The sequence below is a fragment of the Antechinus flavipes genome, chromosome 1, assembly GCF_016432865.1.
Source record: "Antechinus flavipes isolate AdamAnt ecotype Samford, QLD, Australia chromosome 1, AdamAnt_v2, whole genome shotgun sequence".
Classification (NCBI taxonomy): Eukaryota; Metazoa; Chordata; class Mammalia; order Dasyuromorphia; family Dasyuridae; genus Antechinus; species Antechinus flavipes.
In genome coordinates, this window is record NC_067398.1 from 142006753 (window position 1) to 142027313 (window position 20561).

Below are 20561 nucleotides of genomic sequence, written 5' to 3' on the forward strand. Positions count from 1 at the left end.
TCCTTTGAAAGTTTATTTTGCCCTCTGCATCTAAAATATTAGGGCAGTTTTCCTTAATAATTTCTTAAAATACATCTAGGGCATCTGCTTTTTCCCCCTCTCTACCCCCCCCCTTTTTTTTTTTTTGAATCTTGACTTTTAGGTAGTTCAATAATTCTTGCATCATTTCTCTTTGATCTATTTTCAGGTCAGTTGTTTCTCCAATGAGATATTTTACATTTTATTCTATTTTTCATTCTTTTTACTATTTTATTATTTTGTGAAGTCTCATGGAATCATTAACTTCCACTTATTTTTAAAGGATTATTTTTTTTCCACTGAGTTTTTGCACCTGTTGTTTTCCTTTTGATCATTTCTGCTTTTTAAGGAGTTCTTTTCTTCATTAGATTTTTGTGTTTCTTTTACCATTAGATCACTTCTGGGTTTTATTTTTAAGTCTTGTTTTCTTCTTTACTCTGATGAAACAAAAGTGTAAATATTTTTCTCTATTCTTCCTGTTAACTTTATCAAAATAATATGCAAGGGCATAAAGTATTCATGAAAAATTTCAGCAAAGTAGGAATATTACTGACCATAATGCATAAAGTTCATATTTGAAGGAAAGATTCAAAGTTAAATGGAGGTTAAATAATTTTATCCTACAAAATATATGAGAAGGAAAAAATTGAAGAAACAACAAATAATTTCATCAAAGAAAATGATAACAATCAGACAATTGCTGAAATTCTTGGGATAAAGTCAAGATCATCATTATGATGGGATTTTTATCTCGTTTATTTCTAAAATCACCCTTAAAAATAATAGATGCAAAATACAATCTTTTTTCCCCTGAGGCAATTGGGGTTAAGTGACTTGTCCAGGGTCATATAGCCAGGAAGGGTTAAGTGTCTGTGACCTGATTTGAACTCAAGTCCCTCCAGGCTTCAAGGCTGGTGCTCTATCCACTATGCCACCTAGCTGCCCCACAAATACAATCTTTTTTTCAAATTAATTCTTTTGAAATGTTAGTAGCTACTCCTAACTACAATAGCCATCAGGATTTTAAAATGTTTAATTTGGAATAGACATGTCAGTTCAATTTCTTGAATCTTTCCTGAGCACTTTGTGCAAAAAAGGTTATCCATAGCACTGAGGGAAATACCAAAATGAGTAATTGAAATTATTTGAAGTTTGCCTAGAACTCTAGCTGCAAGTTGTGGTACAACATGTATCTAGAAGAAGAAGAAACACAAACAAGAAAGCTAGGTGGTAACACTCAGATGAAAGAAAGAAAGAAAGAAAGAAAGAAAGAAAGAAAGAAAGAAAGAAAGAACGAAGGAAGGAAGAAGGAAGGAAGGAAGGAAGGAAGGAAGGAAGGAAGGAAGGAGGAAGGAAGGAAGGAAGGAAGGAAGGAAGGAAGGAAGAGAGAGAAGGAAGGAAGGATATAAAAATATAATAATAATAATCAATATACATAATCAAGCAAAACAAATTTCCATGTTGGGTATATTTAAAAATACATTTCTTCTGCACTTAAATCTATCTCCTGAATGTTGATCTCCCATCCTTTTGGATATTTCCAAGTGGATATCTTAGACATATTTTAATCTCAGCATGTCTCAAATGATCTCAAATGAAAGCTATCTTTCCCTAAAAACTCACTCCTTTTTCTAAATTCCCAGTTTCTTTAAATGGCATTGCTGTCTTTCCAGTCTCCCAGGTTTATAATCTTGGAATTAGCCTGGTTTCCTTATATCCATACATTTTTCATCAGTTGACAAATCTTGCTGTTTTACCCTCCAACTCTATCCCATCTGATCTCTTCTCTCTCTTCACACATATATTAGTTCAAGCTCTCTATCTCTTGCCTAAATGACATGCAATCAATTGATCCCCAGCCTCAACTCTTTCATCACTCCTGGCTATCCTCTCCAGGGCTGCCAAAGAGGTATTTCTTAAGTGAACATCTAACTGTGTGCTTCACCCAGTCAATCAACTCCAGTGGCTCCTTATTGCATAGGATAAACTATAAACTCCCCTTTGTAAGCTTTAAAAGTCTTCACAACCTGGTCCTAATCTATCTTATCATTCTCAGTATGTATTACTCTTCCTCTAAAACATTCAAGCTTACCAAACTGGCCATTTCTCTGTTCATTACATATAATATTCCATCTCCTTTCTATATACCTTTGTAAAAGCCTTTCCCAATGCTTAGAATGCACTCTTTCTTAGTCTTGGACACTCTCTCCAGAAAGATGAAGGTCAAGCAGCAGCTTTGCTTGAAACCTTTTCTAATCCTTCTAACTGATAGTGAGTGCCCTCCTTGTCAAACTACATTGTATTTAACTCTGTAGCAATTATTTTATTTAGTATTATAAATATGTACACACACACACACACATACATATATTTGTCTTCATAATCAGAATGTAAACACTCCTTGCAAAAAGAAATCATTTTATTCTTGGCATTTATATTTACAATGCCATACATAAGTGCTTGGCACAAAGTACATATTTAATAAATGCTTTTTAATTGAGTAATTTACACACACACATACATACATACACACACACACACACACACACACACACACACACACACACACACACAAAAACCTTTACCCAATCTCTGATTCTACTAGACAATAACTTAAGCATTTAGGAAAATATGTTAATATTATCATCTTGTGTTAAACCTTTCGTTTGTTTGTTTTTTAGTTTTCAAAATAGATTTTACATTACAGAGCATGAGAAATGTACCTCTTTTATAATAAACTTTCTTGCGTTTTTTTTTTTTCCTTGCATTCTCTTTGGAAATTCCCCCACTTTAATTCTTGAATAAAATTGAAATGAGAAGCAGGAAATCTGCTTTTCCTTTCTAATGTTTTTTTTTTTTTCTTTGCAAATGAAATTCAATTCATGACCAATGAATAATGACATTTTTTTAGTCCCTGATGGTCTGATACTGTGTGAATTCTGGAGTTGACTGCCATTTCCAGAGTATCCATGGTGACCAGGGTAGCTCCAATGAAATCCATTAATCTCACTGTGATTAACTGTAAATCCCCAAGGATCTTTTTTTTTTTCTCCCAAGGATCTAGCAATGTCTAATTCCTCTCCATGGGTAATAGTGTATGATGCACCTCTCCCTACTGCCTTTAAAAATGTGCATCTCTAATCAACAAATATCCTTGGCAAAACTTCATTAGTGAACACTGTTAATTGGAATACCTGTTCCAGGCAAGGCAACATTGCAATATGTCAAATGACCCTTTGCAAGGTATAAATACAGGGTCTTAGAAATACCCCCATACTCATGGGGTACAACCTGTGCAAGAAATTTTCAAGAGATTTTAATGTGGTTAAAAAGTTAGCCAGGAAAAAAAAAGTTAGCTGGATATTGTAGAGGATATAATCCTGAAGGAATTTTAATTGCATGAAGTCTATTTACAAGTCAGCTTCAGAGTCTTATATTACTTTCATGATTAATATTTCAGAGGGCAATGATTTGGGGGTATAAGTCAAAGTTAGATACTTGGGTCCTTGGAGTCTTACTGTGGGAATATAAGATGGTAAATTACAGGTTCTTAATTGAGGAATCAAAGTATTAATTTCTTACGGAATTGACCTTGGTGGAAATAAACAATAAATAAGGGTAGGATAGCAATGTATAAATAGTAAATAGTGGGAGTTTGAAACTCCCATATTAATCTGATTCTTGCTCTAAGTAGTCTTCTTCTTTGCCTATTGAAGATTAGAAATCATCCTTGAAGAATGAAACATGACTTGATTGAAACTATAACTTTACTCTCAATTTTTGAGCAGTTACTTTCACCGACATCAAGGATTTCTCTAATTAGAGAAGTAATTGAAGCAATTCATTTCCATCTGTATGTTCGTTAATACCAGAAAAACAACCAAAACACTTTTTTAAATGGACATACTTCTGAATATAAAAAATTATAAATTCTTTTTGTAAGAGTTTATTTGATTAACTGCTCATTTGGTTCCCCTTCATTGTTAGTTTTGGATTGTAGAGAAAAGAATAGTTAGTCTTAAGGATCAGAAGAACAAAGATCAAATCAGCATTAATTCTAGTTATTGATTTTGTATAAGTTGCTTAAACTTACTGGGACTCACTTCCCTCATCGGGAAAAATGAGGATAATAATATTTGTTACTTAATTGGGCAAAACAACAAGTATTTATTAAATATCTACTAGGTGTACAAAATCTTGTAATAGATTCTGAGAATAAAAGTATAAGAAGGAAGCAATTCCTGCCTTCAAGGGATTTACTTGCTGCTCAGCAAAGAGTGGTGTCAAGGTTTGAACTAAAATTCACTGACTCTGAAGCCAATGGTGAGGAGAAGACCGGGGAATCCAACTATAAATAAAGGAGTATTTAATTGATGTTTGAAAGATTTTGATGGGGAAGGGTATACAATCTATGATTTCATTGGCACAGAGAATTCCCAATGATGATACTTCATTTTTCCACCCAGTTTGAAAATTAATGTCTTAGAGAGTTTTCTGTATGTGGAGAATTAAATAGCTTACCCGACAGGATATAGAGAGTATGTATCAGAAGTCAAGCATGAACCCAGATATTGATTCCAAGGCCTTTCCTCTATCCACCATATCATGGCTATCTTTAATGTCAAGAAAGTGGGCATGTGGGGAAAAGTGAGGGTCAGGTGGAAAAAAGGTCTCCTGTACAAAACTCTAGCTGGGCTTTGTCAAAATTAAGGTGAGGAACACACATTTTGAAAACCGTATAGCATTAGATAAATGAGTTATTATTATGCTAATGGCAATCAGTATCATCAAGATAAGTGGTGTCTACAGAACTCAAAGTATAAGATTCAGCATTCATTTCCTTAATTCTCATCATAAAAACATACTCTGACAGCAACAGTGACCTTTTCTCTCTTTTTCCCCAAAGACATAGTTCATATTGTATCAATTTTTAAAATATTAAATTGTTTCCGTTTGCTTTCTAAATTACATATTTAAGGATACTTGTTAAGAATTGTACCTTGGTAAATACAGACAGTTAGATACATACTTACAAACAGATTTGGGGGGAGAGAGAGAGAGAGAGAGAGAGAGAGAGAGAGAGAGAGAGAGAGAAGAGAAAAGGAAGAGAAAGAGAGGGGGGAGAAGGAGGGAGGGAGACGAGGTAGACAGACAGGGGCAAATGAACAGACAGGTAGATAGAAAGGCAGATAGATACAGACAGACAGATAGATAGATAGATAATTTAATAATCCTAACTGTTTATCCTTGGATAGCTGAGAAGCAAAGTGGTACTCTAGAGTCAATAATACCATCTTCCTGAATTCAAATTGTTCTATTAATGATTTCAGAAAATGCAACGATAGCTTTCCTTTCCATTCCCCCCACCTCGCTGCTTGCATTACTTGCATTCTTTTCAACCTAACTCTTAGGAGATTGAAAAGAGAGTATAGTACAGATCATAAAAAGCATTTTGGCTTTAGAATCAATGGGTCTAGATTCAAATCCTTGCTCTTTATTCCCTGTGGGGCTGTATAGAAGTCCTGTAACTTCTTAGTATTCCAATTTCCTGATCTGTAAAATGAGGAAGGGATTGCACATGTCTCTTCTTGCATTGTCATTCTATTGATACTTCTACATTCTATCCTTAGTTTTAACAACTGTCAAATGAGGTAAGCTATTACTATTGTTAGTCATTTTTCATTTGTGTCCAATTCTTCATTAACTGATTTGTGGTTTTCTTGGCAAAGATACTGGAGTGGTTTGACATTTCCTTCTCTACCTCATTTGAGAGATGAGAAAGCTGAGGCAAATAGGATTAAGTGACTTGTCCAGGATCATATAGCTAGTTAGAGTTTAAGGCCAGATTTGAATTCAGGAAGATGAGTCTTCCTGACTCCAGGTCTGGCATTCTATACATTGTACTATCTCGCTATCCCAAATTTATAGGCAAAGTTAGATAAAAAATATAGTAATATGTATGTAGAGTATTTGGTTTGGAATCAGGAATATCATCTTCCTGAATTCATATGTATGTGTAAATACACAGATATAAATATATGTGTGTAAAACATATGCACATGCATGTGTTTATATATAAAGGTATATTATATATGTATATGTGTGTCTATACATGCATGCATATGTGTTTTTGTGTGAACCAAAATTCTGTAGTTCTAATTAGCTGCCATCCAAGTAACACAATAAGGGGGAAAGTGATAGATGAGTCTGTGTGTGATATACTTTATCTGAGGATATTTTTAAAAACCATATAATATAATTATGAGTTAAAATGCCAACACAGTGCAGCATCCTTAGTACCCATCTGCATCATATGACAGTTTCATTCTACATAACCTGAAAGTCATGTACTTATCATTTCACAGTATTCATATTTTTAATTATCCTGGATGCTCTACATTTAATTTGCTTTAGCAGATTAAGACCCTATTGTAATATAATAAAATGATGTTTTTGTATGGTGGGATGATAAGACAACATCAAACTTTTGTTTTTTTAATAATGAAAGTCTTATTACTAATATAGCTTACACAAATAGGGAATCAAGAAAACAGTGACTTCTCTTGAATTTTTTTTTTAATTCGTTCATTTACTGTTGAGCCTTTGAGGAGCTGAATTACAGACCAAGCTAATTTAGTCTAAATGTCAGAAGTTGTCTGAGTTTCATTCCCCTATAATTATAATCTCTAGCATTTATTTCTTGTCTTCTTTTTCAGACAGTCATACCTTCTCCTGACTTTTATTTTTTAATTGTGTTCTTTCTCTTTTAGGTCAACTCAAATCAAAACATATTCTTGGGATAATGCCCAGGTTATCTTGGTTGGGAACAAATGTGACATGGAAGATGAACGAGTGATCTCAACAGAGAGAGGCAAACATTTAGGAGAGCAACTCGGTAAGAAATCAACCAAAGAAATCTTTGTTGTTCACAGCATCCCACAAAAAGAGCACCAGCTCTAATGGTCAGAGTGGATTAAATGAAATTGAATCTCTTGACAATGGAAAGCTATGTATCCTCAGCAAATGATCATTGCTTTTTCTTCAATTTTTTTTATCATATTCAAGCCCAATTCACAAAGAGAAAAAGATGGCTAGAATTTTGCAAATGAAATCATGTATGTAAAGTGTTTTATAAACCAGAAAGTACAATACAATTGTGAGCAATGCTTACTATTATTATCCATGAAATAGTACAAAAATCAGTGGAAGGCCTCCAATGTTTCATAAAGTCTGTGGAGGACTTCCTGAAGAAGAGAACAAAGATAAAATCTTGTGGATGAATTGTTCAACCATATTCTGGAATCAGATTCTATAAGCACAAAAGATCTGGTAGTTAAATTTTTAGTGTGTGTTGTTATTGCTATTCAATCATTTCAATCATGTCTGATTTTTTGTAACCCCATTTGGAGTTTTCTCAACAAAAATACTGGAGTGGTTTGCCATTTTCTTCTCCAGCTTCTTTTTCAGATGAGGAAATCACAGCAAACAAATTTAGGCAAACTAAGCTTGCCCAGGTTTACATAGCTAGTAAGGGTCAGAGACTGAATTTGAACTCAAAAAGGTTTTCCTTCCTCTAGTTGTGGCTGTCTCTCCAATGTGTCACTTAGCTGCTCTGAATGTGACCATTTATACCTCAGAAATCTTCAAATTACAAATCAGGGATTGATTTATTATTGACTACATTGGACAGACTTAAGAAAATGATGTAGATTGTATTCATAATAATATGAATTAAATGTAAAATTATGTGTATATTTTTTTTCTTGGAGAACTGGCTGTTAAACATTTAGCAGAGTACCACAATGTGATCCATAATGGTAAAGATATTAGCTATCTAAATGAGATCATGAAGGAATTTTATAGGCTTTTTAATTTTATATTTATATATATATTTATAATATATATTTATTTTTTATATATTTATATTTATATTATATTTGTATTATATATATATATATATATAATTTTATAGGATATCTGTCCTTTTTTCTCCTTAGCCAGAACTATGTCCACTTTGATCTTTGCATCTCCCCTGCACCCCACCCCCATCATTGTACTCTGGCTGATTAGAGTTGCTCCCAGGTATTACAGAAAATTTCTTCTTGTAAAGATAAGATGAAGTGGGAACCAACAAATAAGGGAGAAGAAAAGGGATATTGATACAAAGGAGGAATCCAGTTGAATGTATTTGTTCAACTTATATTCATCATTTATCAAGTACCTGCTATATGCTGCATATGGTACTAGACTTTGAATGGGCAGAGAATACAAAAAAATTCTCTGTATTATACATGATACTCCAAGAAAGCAAATATGTTTTATATGCCCTTCCAACATTTAAAGATGTCTTCATTACTGACAAGTAATATAATCTTTTATAAAATCCTCCCCCAAACCCTTCATAGCCTTTAAGAGGAGAAGTCCCAAAATGATTGTAAAAATCAACCATATTTTCTATAAGCTGCTCCGTAAAATATTTATGAGAAGTTCCTGAATCACAAGGCAGGCGCATTTTGTGTTCCTAGCAAGTTCCCCCAATTGTTTCTAATTGATCTTTTTGCTTTGTATTCAATAAAAATCAGTGGTTGCCATAGTAACCATTGTGTGATACCCTCCTAGACAGACGCATACTTTCTTTCATGTGATTTAGCCTTTTTCCCTCCATGATCATATATACTTTCATTAACTAAAATGAAATGAGCACCAATGCAAAACAGAGACTAAACCCTACAAAGTCCAAAGTCAAGCTTTAAGCATTTGTCATCTTTAAAAACTGATAGACAAAACCCCATGACAAAAAGTATTACTAAAAAAGATGCTCTGTTAAAAAGGAAAAGTTATTTCCAAGTATTGGTATATGACTCAAAATAACAATGTTCTGTTGATCTCATTATAACTTGTTTTACGTAATGAGCAATTCTGTATAATAAATGCTTTCTTTAATTCTTGACCATGTAGCATTCACAAGAACCTGACAGCCAAATTGCAACTGAATTCTTTAAGATTATTATTTCATGTTACCATGAAATATGTCTTGGGGAGAAAAGGGTTGCTTTTCCTTTTCCCAGCTTTTCAAATCTCACCGTTCTAGAGACCTACCTGTAATAATAGATCTAAATTGACATCTGTGTACCTTGAAAGATGCCTTATTTTTCCAGTGGGGCTAAGGCAGGAGTTCTTATCTTGTAGTTCATGGACCCTCAATAGGATCCTTGGATAGATTTCAGGAAATTCATGAATTTAAGGGGAAGAAAATAAAATTTTATTTCAATATAATTGATTTTCTTCATAATCTTATGTACCTGACTCCTTAAAAAAAATTATTCTGAGAAGGCATCCATAGGTTCTACCAGACAATGCAACAATGGTCCACAATGCAAGAGAAAAAGATAATAAACTTTGGGATAAGGGTTAAAAAACAATTATTTTCATTTTCTGAAGCACTATCAGTTCTCTTTGGTTCACATTACCACTAGTAGTCACTTTCCACCAACCTGAATTTATGTTTCCCTCCCTGGATTAGATTAATTAATTTATTAATTTATTAATCACTTGGAGTTCTGGCCTTTGCTCTTTACTCTCTGTTCTTTCTCCTGATCTATTTTATACATTTAACTATCACTTTTTGGAGAATGAATACTTCCCCCAAATTGGGTCTGTGGTCCTTATCTCCTGAGCTCCAATTTAATAGTTACAGCTACCCATGAATACATTGCCATATGATAATCATTTCATCCCTGAAATTCAGCATGCCTGAAATCAAACTCAACATCTCCTTTTTTCCTCCCAGCCAGTTTTCCTTTCTTAGCTGTTTCTTTCATCAATTTCCTACCTGCCTAAGTTTTAAATCTTTTTCTATACCTCATCTACATTGATCACCAATTTTTATCTATTTTTTAAAATAAATAATAAAGAAAATTCTTATCTATTTTTCTTCTATAATATTTTTTTTATTTTCAAGTTGGAGCAAGACATAACCACTCTATCTTACCCTTCACCACAACCTTGCTCTGTCAGGTAGAGAGCGCAGAGAAGGAAGGGTAATAGCAGGTGGAGAAAGTAGAGTCAGACCATACCAGATATTCTGAGGCATTTCTATAGTCAGAGACTGAGTAACTTATTTAATACTAATTTTAAAATTCCCTAAGGAAATAACAGATTCTTCTGATAACATTTCTGTGGTATATAAATTATTACTTTAGTCACCTCACACTTGGATCTTTCTTCAGTTAGCATTTTTTCTTTAACATACTTCATTTTCCCTTTACCTAACTGGGCCTCAGTTTTCTCATCTGTAAAATGACCTCTAATTAGACTTAATAACCATATAAATTGTGGTTTTGGCTCCAGAGTAGCAAAAGCACTATAAAGTAACTATATAATCATTAAGGATTCTAAGTCTTCATATCCAAACTTATTCAGATATACAATTTCTCTTAAAATTATATCCAACATCCTAACAACTCTCAACAACCAATCAACAAATACTTATTAAATATCCTATTAAGGATATTATGAGTATTTATTAGGGCATGCAGATGCAAGTACAAACAAAGAATAAAACAATCTCTTCTTCCAAGAAATTTATATTCTATTGTGAGAAACAAGTGAAAATGTATCCTACATACAATATAAATATAAACTGAATAAAATCAACAGAGCTACTACAAGATAACTTAGGAGGGAAGGCAGTAATAATTAAGAGAATCATGTAGAAAATGATACTTGAACTACTGTCTTTTTTCCCCACTTAATAGTATTTTATCTTTTTCCAATTACATGTAAAGATAATTTTCAACATTCACTTTTATAAAATTTTGATTTCCGTTTTTTCTCCTTCCTTCCTCCTTCCCCAAAATAGCAAGTAATTTGATATAGGTTATATATGTTCAATTATCTTAAACATATTTCTGCATTAGTTATATTGTGAAAGGAGGATCAGAACCAAAGGGGAAAAGTCATGAGAAAAAAAAAAAACAAGCAAACAAAATAAAAGTAAAAATAATATATTTCAATTTGCATTTAGATTCCATATTTTCCCCCTCTGGATTTGGATAGCATCTTCCACCATGAATCTTTTGAAATTGTCTTACATTATTCTATTGCTGAGAACAGCTAAGTTTATCAAAGTTGACTATCATACTGTTGAGCTAGCATGTCTTGTCTTGAAGGAAGACAAGGAACCTAAAGTGACACAGCACACCCATTTCCCCTATGAGGTTGCTTGAAATGCAACTTATTGATGTAGTCTTTCCTTCTGGGCCTTAGAAACATACAACATAGAGAGTTATACCTGGAGAAACCTCAACTATCAACCCCCAATTTACCCCTCCCCTCAAGTGCTCTTCACTATTCTATTAATGCCACTATTGTAGTTGTTAACTATCCATAAGGGAGTCTGTATGGTCATTCAGGGCATTCTATGAATGCAAAATTAAGAAAATTAAAAAACATGGACCTGAGCCCACCTTGATTCCTTTTTTAATTCTGCCTAAAACCTAATATAACTTGAAAAGTATAACTTGAAAAGTTCTAGTGTATTTTTTTCTTTTAATTTTTCTAAGTGAGAGAGCTAGCTAAGAAATCTGAAAAGAAGAGCATTGTCTTGAAATTCATTTTTAAAAAAACTTAACCTACTTTCTTCAAGCACATAAGACTCTGGTCTTCAGCAGTTTTTTATTATCTTTTAAAAAATCTTAATTTTAGTGCTTGTCAAAGGGTAGGGATTATCAAATCCTCGAATTCTACTAATGCAATTAAAAGGCTCCTAAGGACCTGTCTGCCAAAACATGTTACCATTATTTCCATGGGCTCATACTCTAGTTAACTGAGCATTCTCAGGAGATTTTGGAAAACTGGGTATATTTTACTCTCTTTGTTGGTTTAAGTATGGTCCCACCTAAGGGCAGTAGAATGGGCAAAATTACATCTTTAGTTCTTTACCAGCCCTAGAATTAAGGTTGTGAGTATTGTGACCATCTGAGAATCTGCACATTTATCTCAGCGTGAGTACAGTGCATAGAGAGCTGCCCTCTGAGCCAAGAAAGATACATTTCAAGTTTTTCTTGAAACTTACTGACTGTATGATTGTGGGAAAATCATTATGTCCTCTAGGTAACTAAGATAAATTATAAGTTGCAGAGAAGGTAGAAACCTGCAGTGGCAGAAATTTCCTCATCCAGGAGTTCCCTGTGTCAGTGAAATCATGAATCCTATCTTTATTCATATGTCCTCAACAACTCTAAGATTCCTTCTGAGTTCAGATTTGAATTCAGGTATTCCTGACTTCAGGACTAGTACTCTATGCACTGCATCACTTAGCTGCCCCTACATACACTTCTTACTCCACTAAATTTCTTGTCCTTTCTATAGTTTTCTACCTCACATCAACCTCTGATTCAGAAACAAATGAGTTCTAATTTGCTCAAATGCCTCACTACTGACAAAACTCTCTTTAGTTAACCCAATTCACAGATTTGCATCTTTTAATGATCATCCTCTATTTTTCTAGATTGACACTGCCTGAGCACTCAAGACTATATTTTTATTTATCTTTAATTGATTCCTTATATAATTCCACATCTTTGTTTTTTTTTCAAATTCTCACCTTCCTACTCAATAGATAACTTTATCTCCTACCTTTCTGAGATAATGACCATTTATGAAAAGCAACTTTATCCATCTTATTCATCCCTGTTTCAATCTCAGGAGATAAGTTGACCAATATCCTTTTCCCTTCACTTGTGTTCTTTTCCCAAGGTAGAGATAGTCTCTTTCCCTTGGAAAGTGCCTATTATCATTGATTATTTATTCAATCACTATATGATCCTGGGCAAGTCACTTAACACCAATTGCCTAAACCAAAACCAAAACAAAACAAAACATTCAATCAATATTCATTTATTAAATACCTACTATGTGCCAGGCAATACACTAAATACTAACAATACAAAGAAAGGCAAATCTATCCCTGCATTCAAAATCTAAGGAGGTAGACCACATGCAAACAACTATGTATAAAGAAGGTATATACAGCGTGAATAGGAAACAATCAGCAGGGAGAATTGAGAGATTGGAAAAAGTTTCCTGTAGAAAGTAGAATTTAATCTGGGACTTGAAGGAAGCCATGAGAGAGAGATAAAAAGGGAGAGCCTTCCAGGAATTAGGGATAACCAATGAAAATGCCCAGAACCTAGAAATGGAATGTTTTGTTGAAGGAATAGCAAGGATGTTATTGTATAGAAGAGTACATGGGGATATGAGGTGCAAGAAGATTAGAAAGATAAGAAGAATGTTACAATAGGTTATAAAGGGCTATGAATGCCAAGCAATTCAATAATCAATCTATGAAGGTGATTTCTAAATATATAGATCCTCTCCTAACCTCTGCCCTGAACTCTAGGCTTCTATCTGACAGACATTTCCTTCCTGTATCCTTAAGTTCATCCTTAAAACATCCATATCTTAAATTCAGTATATCCAAAAACTGAATGCATCACCATCACCATTTCTGTAACTGTCCAATTTCTATTAATGGCACAAAATCTTAGAATCATCTTTGACTCCCCCACATCTAATAAGTTGCCAAGTTTTGTTTCTCAGTCTCTAAAATATCTTTTTTCTCCATAGGCATTGTCATCACTCTAATTTAGACTTCTCCTGGATTATTCTAAATAGCCCTTTATCTAGATATCCTTTTGCTAGTTTTTCTGTCTCTAAGTCATCCTTCACATAGCTGTTCAATTAATTCTTCCTGATGAACAACCCTTATCATTTCATTTACCTATTCCAGAAATTTTAGTTATTTTCTATTGTATATGGATTAAAATACAAACTCCACAACCTGACATATAAAAGCCTTTCTACTACCTTTCTGACTTTATTTCATCTTACTCTTTATTATGTTCTATGTCTCAGTCAAACCAGACAATAAAGTGTCCCTTAAATTTATCCAAGACTCTCTAATTCTATTTATAGAGACTATATTCCATAACTGGAATGCACTCTGTCCTCATCTCTGCCTCTTGACGGCCTTCCTTTCCTTCATTCCCAGGTCAGGTGCCATCTCCAGGAAACCTTTCTTTATCACTGTTGAAAATGCCCTCTCTCTGTCTGTCTGTCTGTCTCTCTCTCTCTCTCTCTGTCTTTCTCTGTCTCCCCCCCCGCCTTGTGTGTGTGTGTGTGTGTGTGTGTGTGTGTGTTTGTATGTGTGTGTGTCTCTGTCTCTTGTCTATCTTGCTCTGTCTTTCTCTCTCCCTCTCTGTTTCTCTGTTTCTACCTCTCTGTTTCTATCTCTCTCTCCCTCTGTGTGTGTGTGTGTGTCTTTCTCTCTGTGTCTCTTGTCTATCTTGCTCTGTCTCTCATTCTTTCTCTATTTCTGCCTCTCTGCCTCTCATCTCTATCTCTCTGTCTCTGTTTATCTCTGACTCTCTCTCCCTCTGTCTCTGTCTCTACATGTATGTGTGTGTGTGTGTTTCTCTCTCTGTGTCTCTCTGTTTCCTTCTCTTTGTGGGTCTCTCTGTCTCTCTTGTGTTTCTCTGTCTCTGTCTCTCTCCCTCTCTTCCTCTCTCCTCTCCCTTCCTTACTCAGATCTCTCCTTTATCCCATCACATTTGACCATATAGCATTCAGTTATATAGATCGTATCTTACTGTGGGCTTCTTGAGGGCAAAAGATGTGTCAGTTTTCATCTTTGTATCTTCACTCAGCGCATATATAGTAGGGGGTTAGTAAAAGTTATAAAATCAATTTGTTACATTGATCCATAGCCATCCACTATTGATTGATACCTTGGATATCAACATTCAATGTCTATTACTGCTTAAGAACTCATCTAATTACCCATCTTTCTATTACTCACTGATAATTCTCACACCAGTGGAAATTACCCTTCCAGTGATTCATTTACATCCCTTAAATGACCCCTTTTTCTAAAGCTTCACTTCTTTTGCCTTTCCATAACCTCTCTTTGCCAAACTATGATTCCTTCATCTTGATTTGTCTTATGCCTTTCCCATTCCTAGTCCACTTACTCTATCTACTTTTTCTTTAATTGTTAACCTAGTCAAAGTCTGGCTTTGTTTCTGTTATTTAAATACCTCTCTTTTGAGATTCAGATCTATCAGTTTCCTCTTTTCTCAGCCTTCTTAGTTCTTGATCACTCTTTTTTCCTCACATGACTCTGACACAATCACTTTTCTCTTTGACTTTGGCATCTGGATTTCAGGCTTCCTCTTCACATTTCTCTTGCCTTTATTCCTTAAATTTCATCATCCACCTGGGTGATAATTTTAATTCTTTACCCTTGTAAATTTTTGAGCTTTTCAATAACTACGACCTAAAATTTTTCCAGGTGATTACAGCTTCTTCATCCTATTTGCAAAAATCTAAACTCTGAAATTTTTTTCTATCCATCCTCCTCTCCTTCCAAACTTATTCTTTGCCCATCATTGTCCTTAGTTTTTCTGTTTGCCCAACAATGTTCCTGTCTTGCTTTCCTTCCTATTCAGATTTGATTCTTTTATCTGTCAATGAAATCATTCTCTTTCTTCTAACCTTTTCCTAAACTCTGGCATCCTTTCCTTTTTTGGCCAGTTACAATATTCAATTATGGGTCACCCCTATCAGCTTGTTCCTACTCCCAGGATGATTGAGTTTTCTACAATTCATGTCATCTAATTTCAACTGGGCCCTTGCTTGCAGAAATCCTTTTATCCCTATGTAATTGGCTACCATATTCTGTACAGCATCTGTTCAAAATTTTCTTCATCCCACAATCTCTCTCTTAACTCTACTTCTTCTTTATTCACTTTCAGCAGATGACCTCACATCCTATTTACTGAGAAGACTGAAATCATCTGATTTAAATTTTCTTACTTCCCTACATCTTTCAGTATTGTCACCCATTCTATCTTTCATTCTTCCACTAATTTTATAGAAAGAATATTTCTTATTATTTTCAAAACCATTCTTTCCATTTAAACTCTTGATCCCATTTCCTTCTCATCTCTATTAATCATCTTACATGCATTTTGAATCTTCTTCCATGAATTTTCCACCTCTCCTTTCCCAGTGCTCTCTTCTACTTTGCCTATTAATAAGCTCAGATCTTTCCTAGCCTAAAAATACTTACCCTTTACCCTGCCATCTTCTAAAGCTATCATCCTACTTTAAACTGAGAGAAACAAATAGTCTATTCAGTGCTTCTTCTTCCTCAGTCCCCTGCCATCTGATTTTTACTCCTACCACTTTAACAGAAAAATCTTTCTTCAAGGTCATCCATAACCTTTTCCTTAATAGAAATGACATTGAAAAAAAGAAAGATGGAAAGGTCAATGGACTAGACCACATTTCAGAGGGGGTCTGTGCTGGAGTAACAATATGGAGAAAATGTCATTAACAACCCCTATGCTGACTTTCCTGTGTCTACAAGTTATTTATGAGATCAATCAATACGTGTGTCAAAGATACTCTTTCACAAATGACATTCTAAAAAAGACTACATTTTTGTAGTCACACATTTGACTGAAAGGTACAGAGAGTATAGCATCCTAATGTGCTTTTTTTAACTTTAAAAAAGTATTTAATTCAGTAAAGCAAAACCTTGTCTTAAAAGTTCTCCTCTTGGGAGATGTCTCCTGTGCTGGAGTAAAAACAATTCCTTGAAAATAGAAGGGACTTTTATCAATGTCATTCTCAATATCAATGTCAGACAAGGTATAAAACAGAAGACGTATGCTCACCAAGATTTTGGCCACTATTATGGAGAATTTCCAGCACAAAGTTCAAATAAAAAAACGAATTCACTACAGAAATTGAGGTCCTCTAGATCTGTGGTGGCAAATTCAAAAAAGAAATAGGAATCACTAAACCACACAAGGATCCTTGAAGGCCAGATATTGAATTAAAATATCACATATTTAAATTTCTATGTTCTATTGTATTTTCTTATAAAATATTTCCAAAATACATTTTAATTTATCTCATGCCAGATTCAGTTTAAAGACAACAATGAGGGCTGCAGTGTAGCCCAGCAATACTTGGACACTTTTGTTCTAGATGTTTTTATTTGCTTAAGATGATGGGTTCATTTCTTCAAATCTTGGAATGCTTCAAATCCTCTTAAATAAGACCCATAACCATACCTACTCAGGAAGAGCCAACAATGTCCATCCATATCATGCTATACAATTAAATGGATGATGGAGAGAGCAGATCTATCAATACTTATATTTTAGAGAGAGAGGCACTGCACATGAATAATAAACTGAGTTCTCAACTGAACAAGAGAACAGAGGGTCGTATTGAATTTGGGAAATGCATAGCTTTTAATGACCACAAAGCTTCTCCCTGAGACAATGGCCGTCTTTCAAATTCCAATATTCTTCCAATGATACTATATAATAATAAATAATGGGATATCAGAGACATATATGATAGGCATAAGTATGCATCAATATATTACCAATGAAGAATCACACACTGGAACATATGTGACAGGTGTCATCACTTATGTAACTAAAATAGGAAGTGAATTGGTCTTACAATGAGAATGAATGAAAACACATTTATTAAGCACTAACTTTAGGTCAAACACTGTGCTAAGAGCTGGGGCTATGACTAAAAAACATAATCATTTTTTGCCAGGAATATCATAGAAATGGTCAGCAAGATCATAGAGGAATATATTAGCACATCCCATCCAGGAGCAATGGCAGAGCTGAATTGATTGATCATGGTTTGTAGTTCATAAATTAGAGGGAGTAGAAATAAAGATAAGTTCCATAACAAGGTGTTGAGTAAGCTCATAAAAGAGAAATCTGAAGAATGACAAAAATATGAAGACTAGGAAGATTTTTTGAAATAGTGGGAAATTCTTACGGTCAGTGTGGTCCTAAAAGGTAAATTTATCCAAATTTAGGAAGGTGGTGGGCAAGGCTGTGGAAGATATATCTAAGGAGTGGAGAATAAAGGGATATTTTTATATTCATATTCCCAGCACCTCACACAGTTTCTGGCAAATATGAGGCACTTCATAAATGTTTATTGATTGATTATTATATCATGAAATACAATCATACCCAAATAATATAAAGAAATTTAGAAGAAGAAACCCTAATGTATTAGATAACTCTCTTCAGTAAGATTTACAGGATAATATGAACAAAATTCACAGTGGAATAAAAAGGCATAGATGAACTGAGATTTATACCGTATGAGGGAAAAACTTACATATATATCACAGAGTTAACAATATAGAGATAGTGACTAAAACTGTGTTTTTGCTGATATAGGAAACACCCAGATAAATAAATTCCATCTACTGAGGCACATAGATTCTTTTCTTGGGATTTATAGTCTTAGAGTACAAAGTCCTAGAGCATAGAAAGATTAAATGCCTTGCCTGGGGTCACATAGCTACTGTGAGTCAGAGGTGAAAATTAAACTTAGGTCCTCCTGGTCCAAGGTTGGCTTTCTATCTCCTATATTGCCTCTCACAGTATCAAAGTATTCCTAAACCCAAAATACCCTTTTTCTGTCATCTATTTTGATATCTCAGTGGTCTTTGACAATATAGATTATGTTCTCTTTCTAGCACAGAGCTTCTTAAACTCGATCGTGATTCCGTATTGGGTCCTGTAACTTAATGTGGAGGTCACAAAATTATGATTTGTTATTAGTCAGTGCTTGGATTGTATACCTATTTTGTATACCTATATATCCTGGGTCATGTAAAAATTTCTTGGGCAAAAATTGGTTTTAAAGGGAAAAATTTAAGAAACCTTGGACTCTTCCACCTCTAGATCCAAGACTGACTCTCTTCCCACTCTGGTTATGATCCTGTTTATGTCTATGTCTTTTTCCCATTTAAATTTGAAGTGTCATAAGAACAAGTTTTGTATCATTAATTTCTATATCTCTAAGAATTAATACGAAATCACATAATTATACATTTTGAGGGATGCAAAGGACCTGAAAGCCATCTCATCTAACCCATAGACAGAGGAAATTCCATTATAACATACCTGGCAAGTGGTCCTCTAGCCTCTGCTTGATGATCTTAAAGGAGGGGTTCCTACCACTTCTTTAATCAGCTCTTTTCACTTGGGGATAGTTCTGAATATTAGGAATGATTTTCTGACATATAGCTTAAATTGACTTCTTTGCAGCTTCCATCCATTTTTTTTTCTATTTTTGTCCTCTGGGGCCAAACAAAGCAATTTTTAATTTCACATTACAAGATAGTTCTTCAAAAATGTAACATGGCTCTCATCTCCCTTCTTTTTCTCTTCAAGCCACACTGAACAAATGTTGGAATTATTAAAAAGTCATACATGGTTATTATAAGCTAGAGGGTGTGTGTGTGTGTGTGTGTGTGTGTGTGTATGTGTATGTGTGCATCTATGGGGAAGGAAGAAGAGACTAGACTTTAGAAGCACCAATAATAATAATACAATAAAAGTAAAAGAAGAAAACAGTCAGCTTAAAAACAACATAAAAATTTAACTTAAAAAAACAGAGCTAAATCAGTAAATTTGACAGGTTATTGTAGTTAGATGATGGAAGACTGACCAGTTGATTGGTTATCCAAGAAGTTTCATGGTACATCAGTACTGCTGAGTATTTTGGGTGTAACAATACAATTATTTTTACAATAGCTTTTATTTTTCCAAATACATGCAAAGATCATTTTCAACATATACCTTTGCAAAATCTTGTGTTTTAAATTTTTCTCCTCTTTCCCCTATACAGCAAGCAATCCATCATAGCAGGTGCAATTATTTTAAATGTAATTCCATGGTCATCATACTGAGCAAGAAAAATCAGATCAAAGAAAAGAAAGAAAAACAAACAAACAAGCATATACCCCCACCACCAGAAAATTTTTCCATATTTCTTTATTTGTATGCAGGTGGCTCTTTCCATCACAAGTCTATTGGGATTGCCTTGCCTCTTTGTTGGATAAAATTAAGTCCATCATAGTTGATTTATCACATAATCTTCTTGTTGCTGTGTACAATGTTCTCTTAATTCTACTCACTTCATTTAACATCAGTTCATCTAAGTCTTTTCATGCTTTTCTGAAATCAGCCTGTTCATCATTTCTTATAGAACAATAATATTCCATTACGTTCCTATACCATAACTTAATCAGCCATTCTCAAACTGAGGGGTATCCACTCACTTTCCAGTTCCTTGCTACTACAGAAAAGGCTGCTACAATCATTTTTGCACGTGTGAATTCTTTTCCCTTTTTTAATGATCTCTTTGGGATAAAGGTCCAGTAAAGACTCTGCTGAATTAAAGGATATGCAGTTTTATAGCCGTTTGGGCATCATTCCAAATTGTTCTCCATAATGGTTAGATCAGTTCACTACTCTACCAACAATGATTAATGTCCCAGTTTTCACACATCTCCTCCAGCATTTGTCAAATTTTTTTTCCTGTCATATTAGCCAGTCTGAGAGGTGTGAAGTGGTACCTCCGAATTGTCTTAATTTGCATTTCTCTAATCTAATTTAGAGCATTTTTTCATATGACTG

The 20561-nt window shown here is 34.2% G+C and overlaps 1 protein-coding gene across 1 annotated transcript in view; it reads left to right on the plus strand.

The window, feature by feature from the left end:
• RAB3C (RAB3C, member RAS oncogene family) overlaps positions 1 to 20561 on the plus strand; it is a 318578-nt gene that overhangs the window by 271114 nt on the left and 26903 nt on the right. The window contains exon 4 of the mRNA XM_051991019.1: positions 6789 to 6913. Within this exon, the coding sequence (XP_051846979.1) occupies positions 6789 to 6913 (125 nt within the window). The remainder of the gene's footprint in view (positions 1 to 6788; positions 6914 to 20561) is intronic.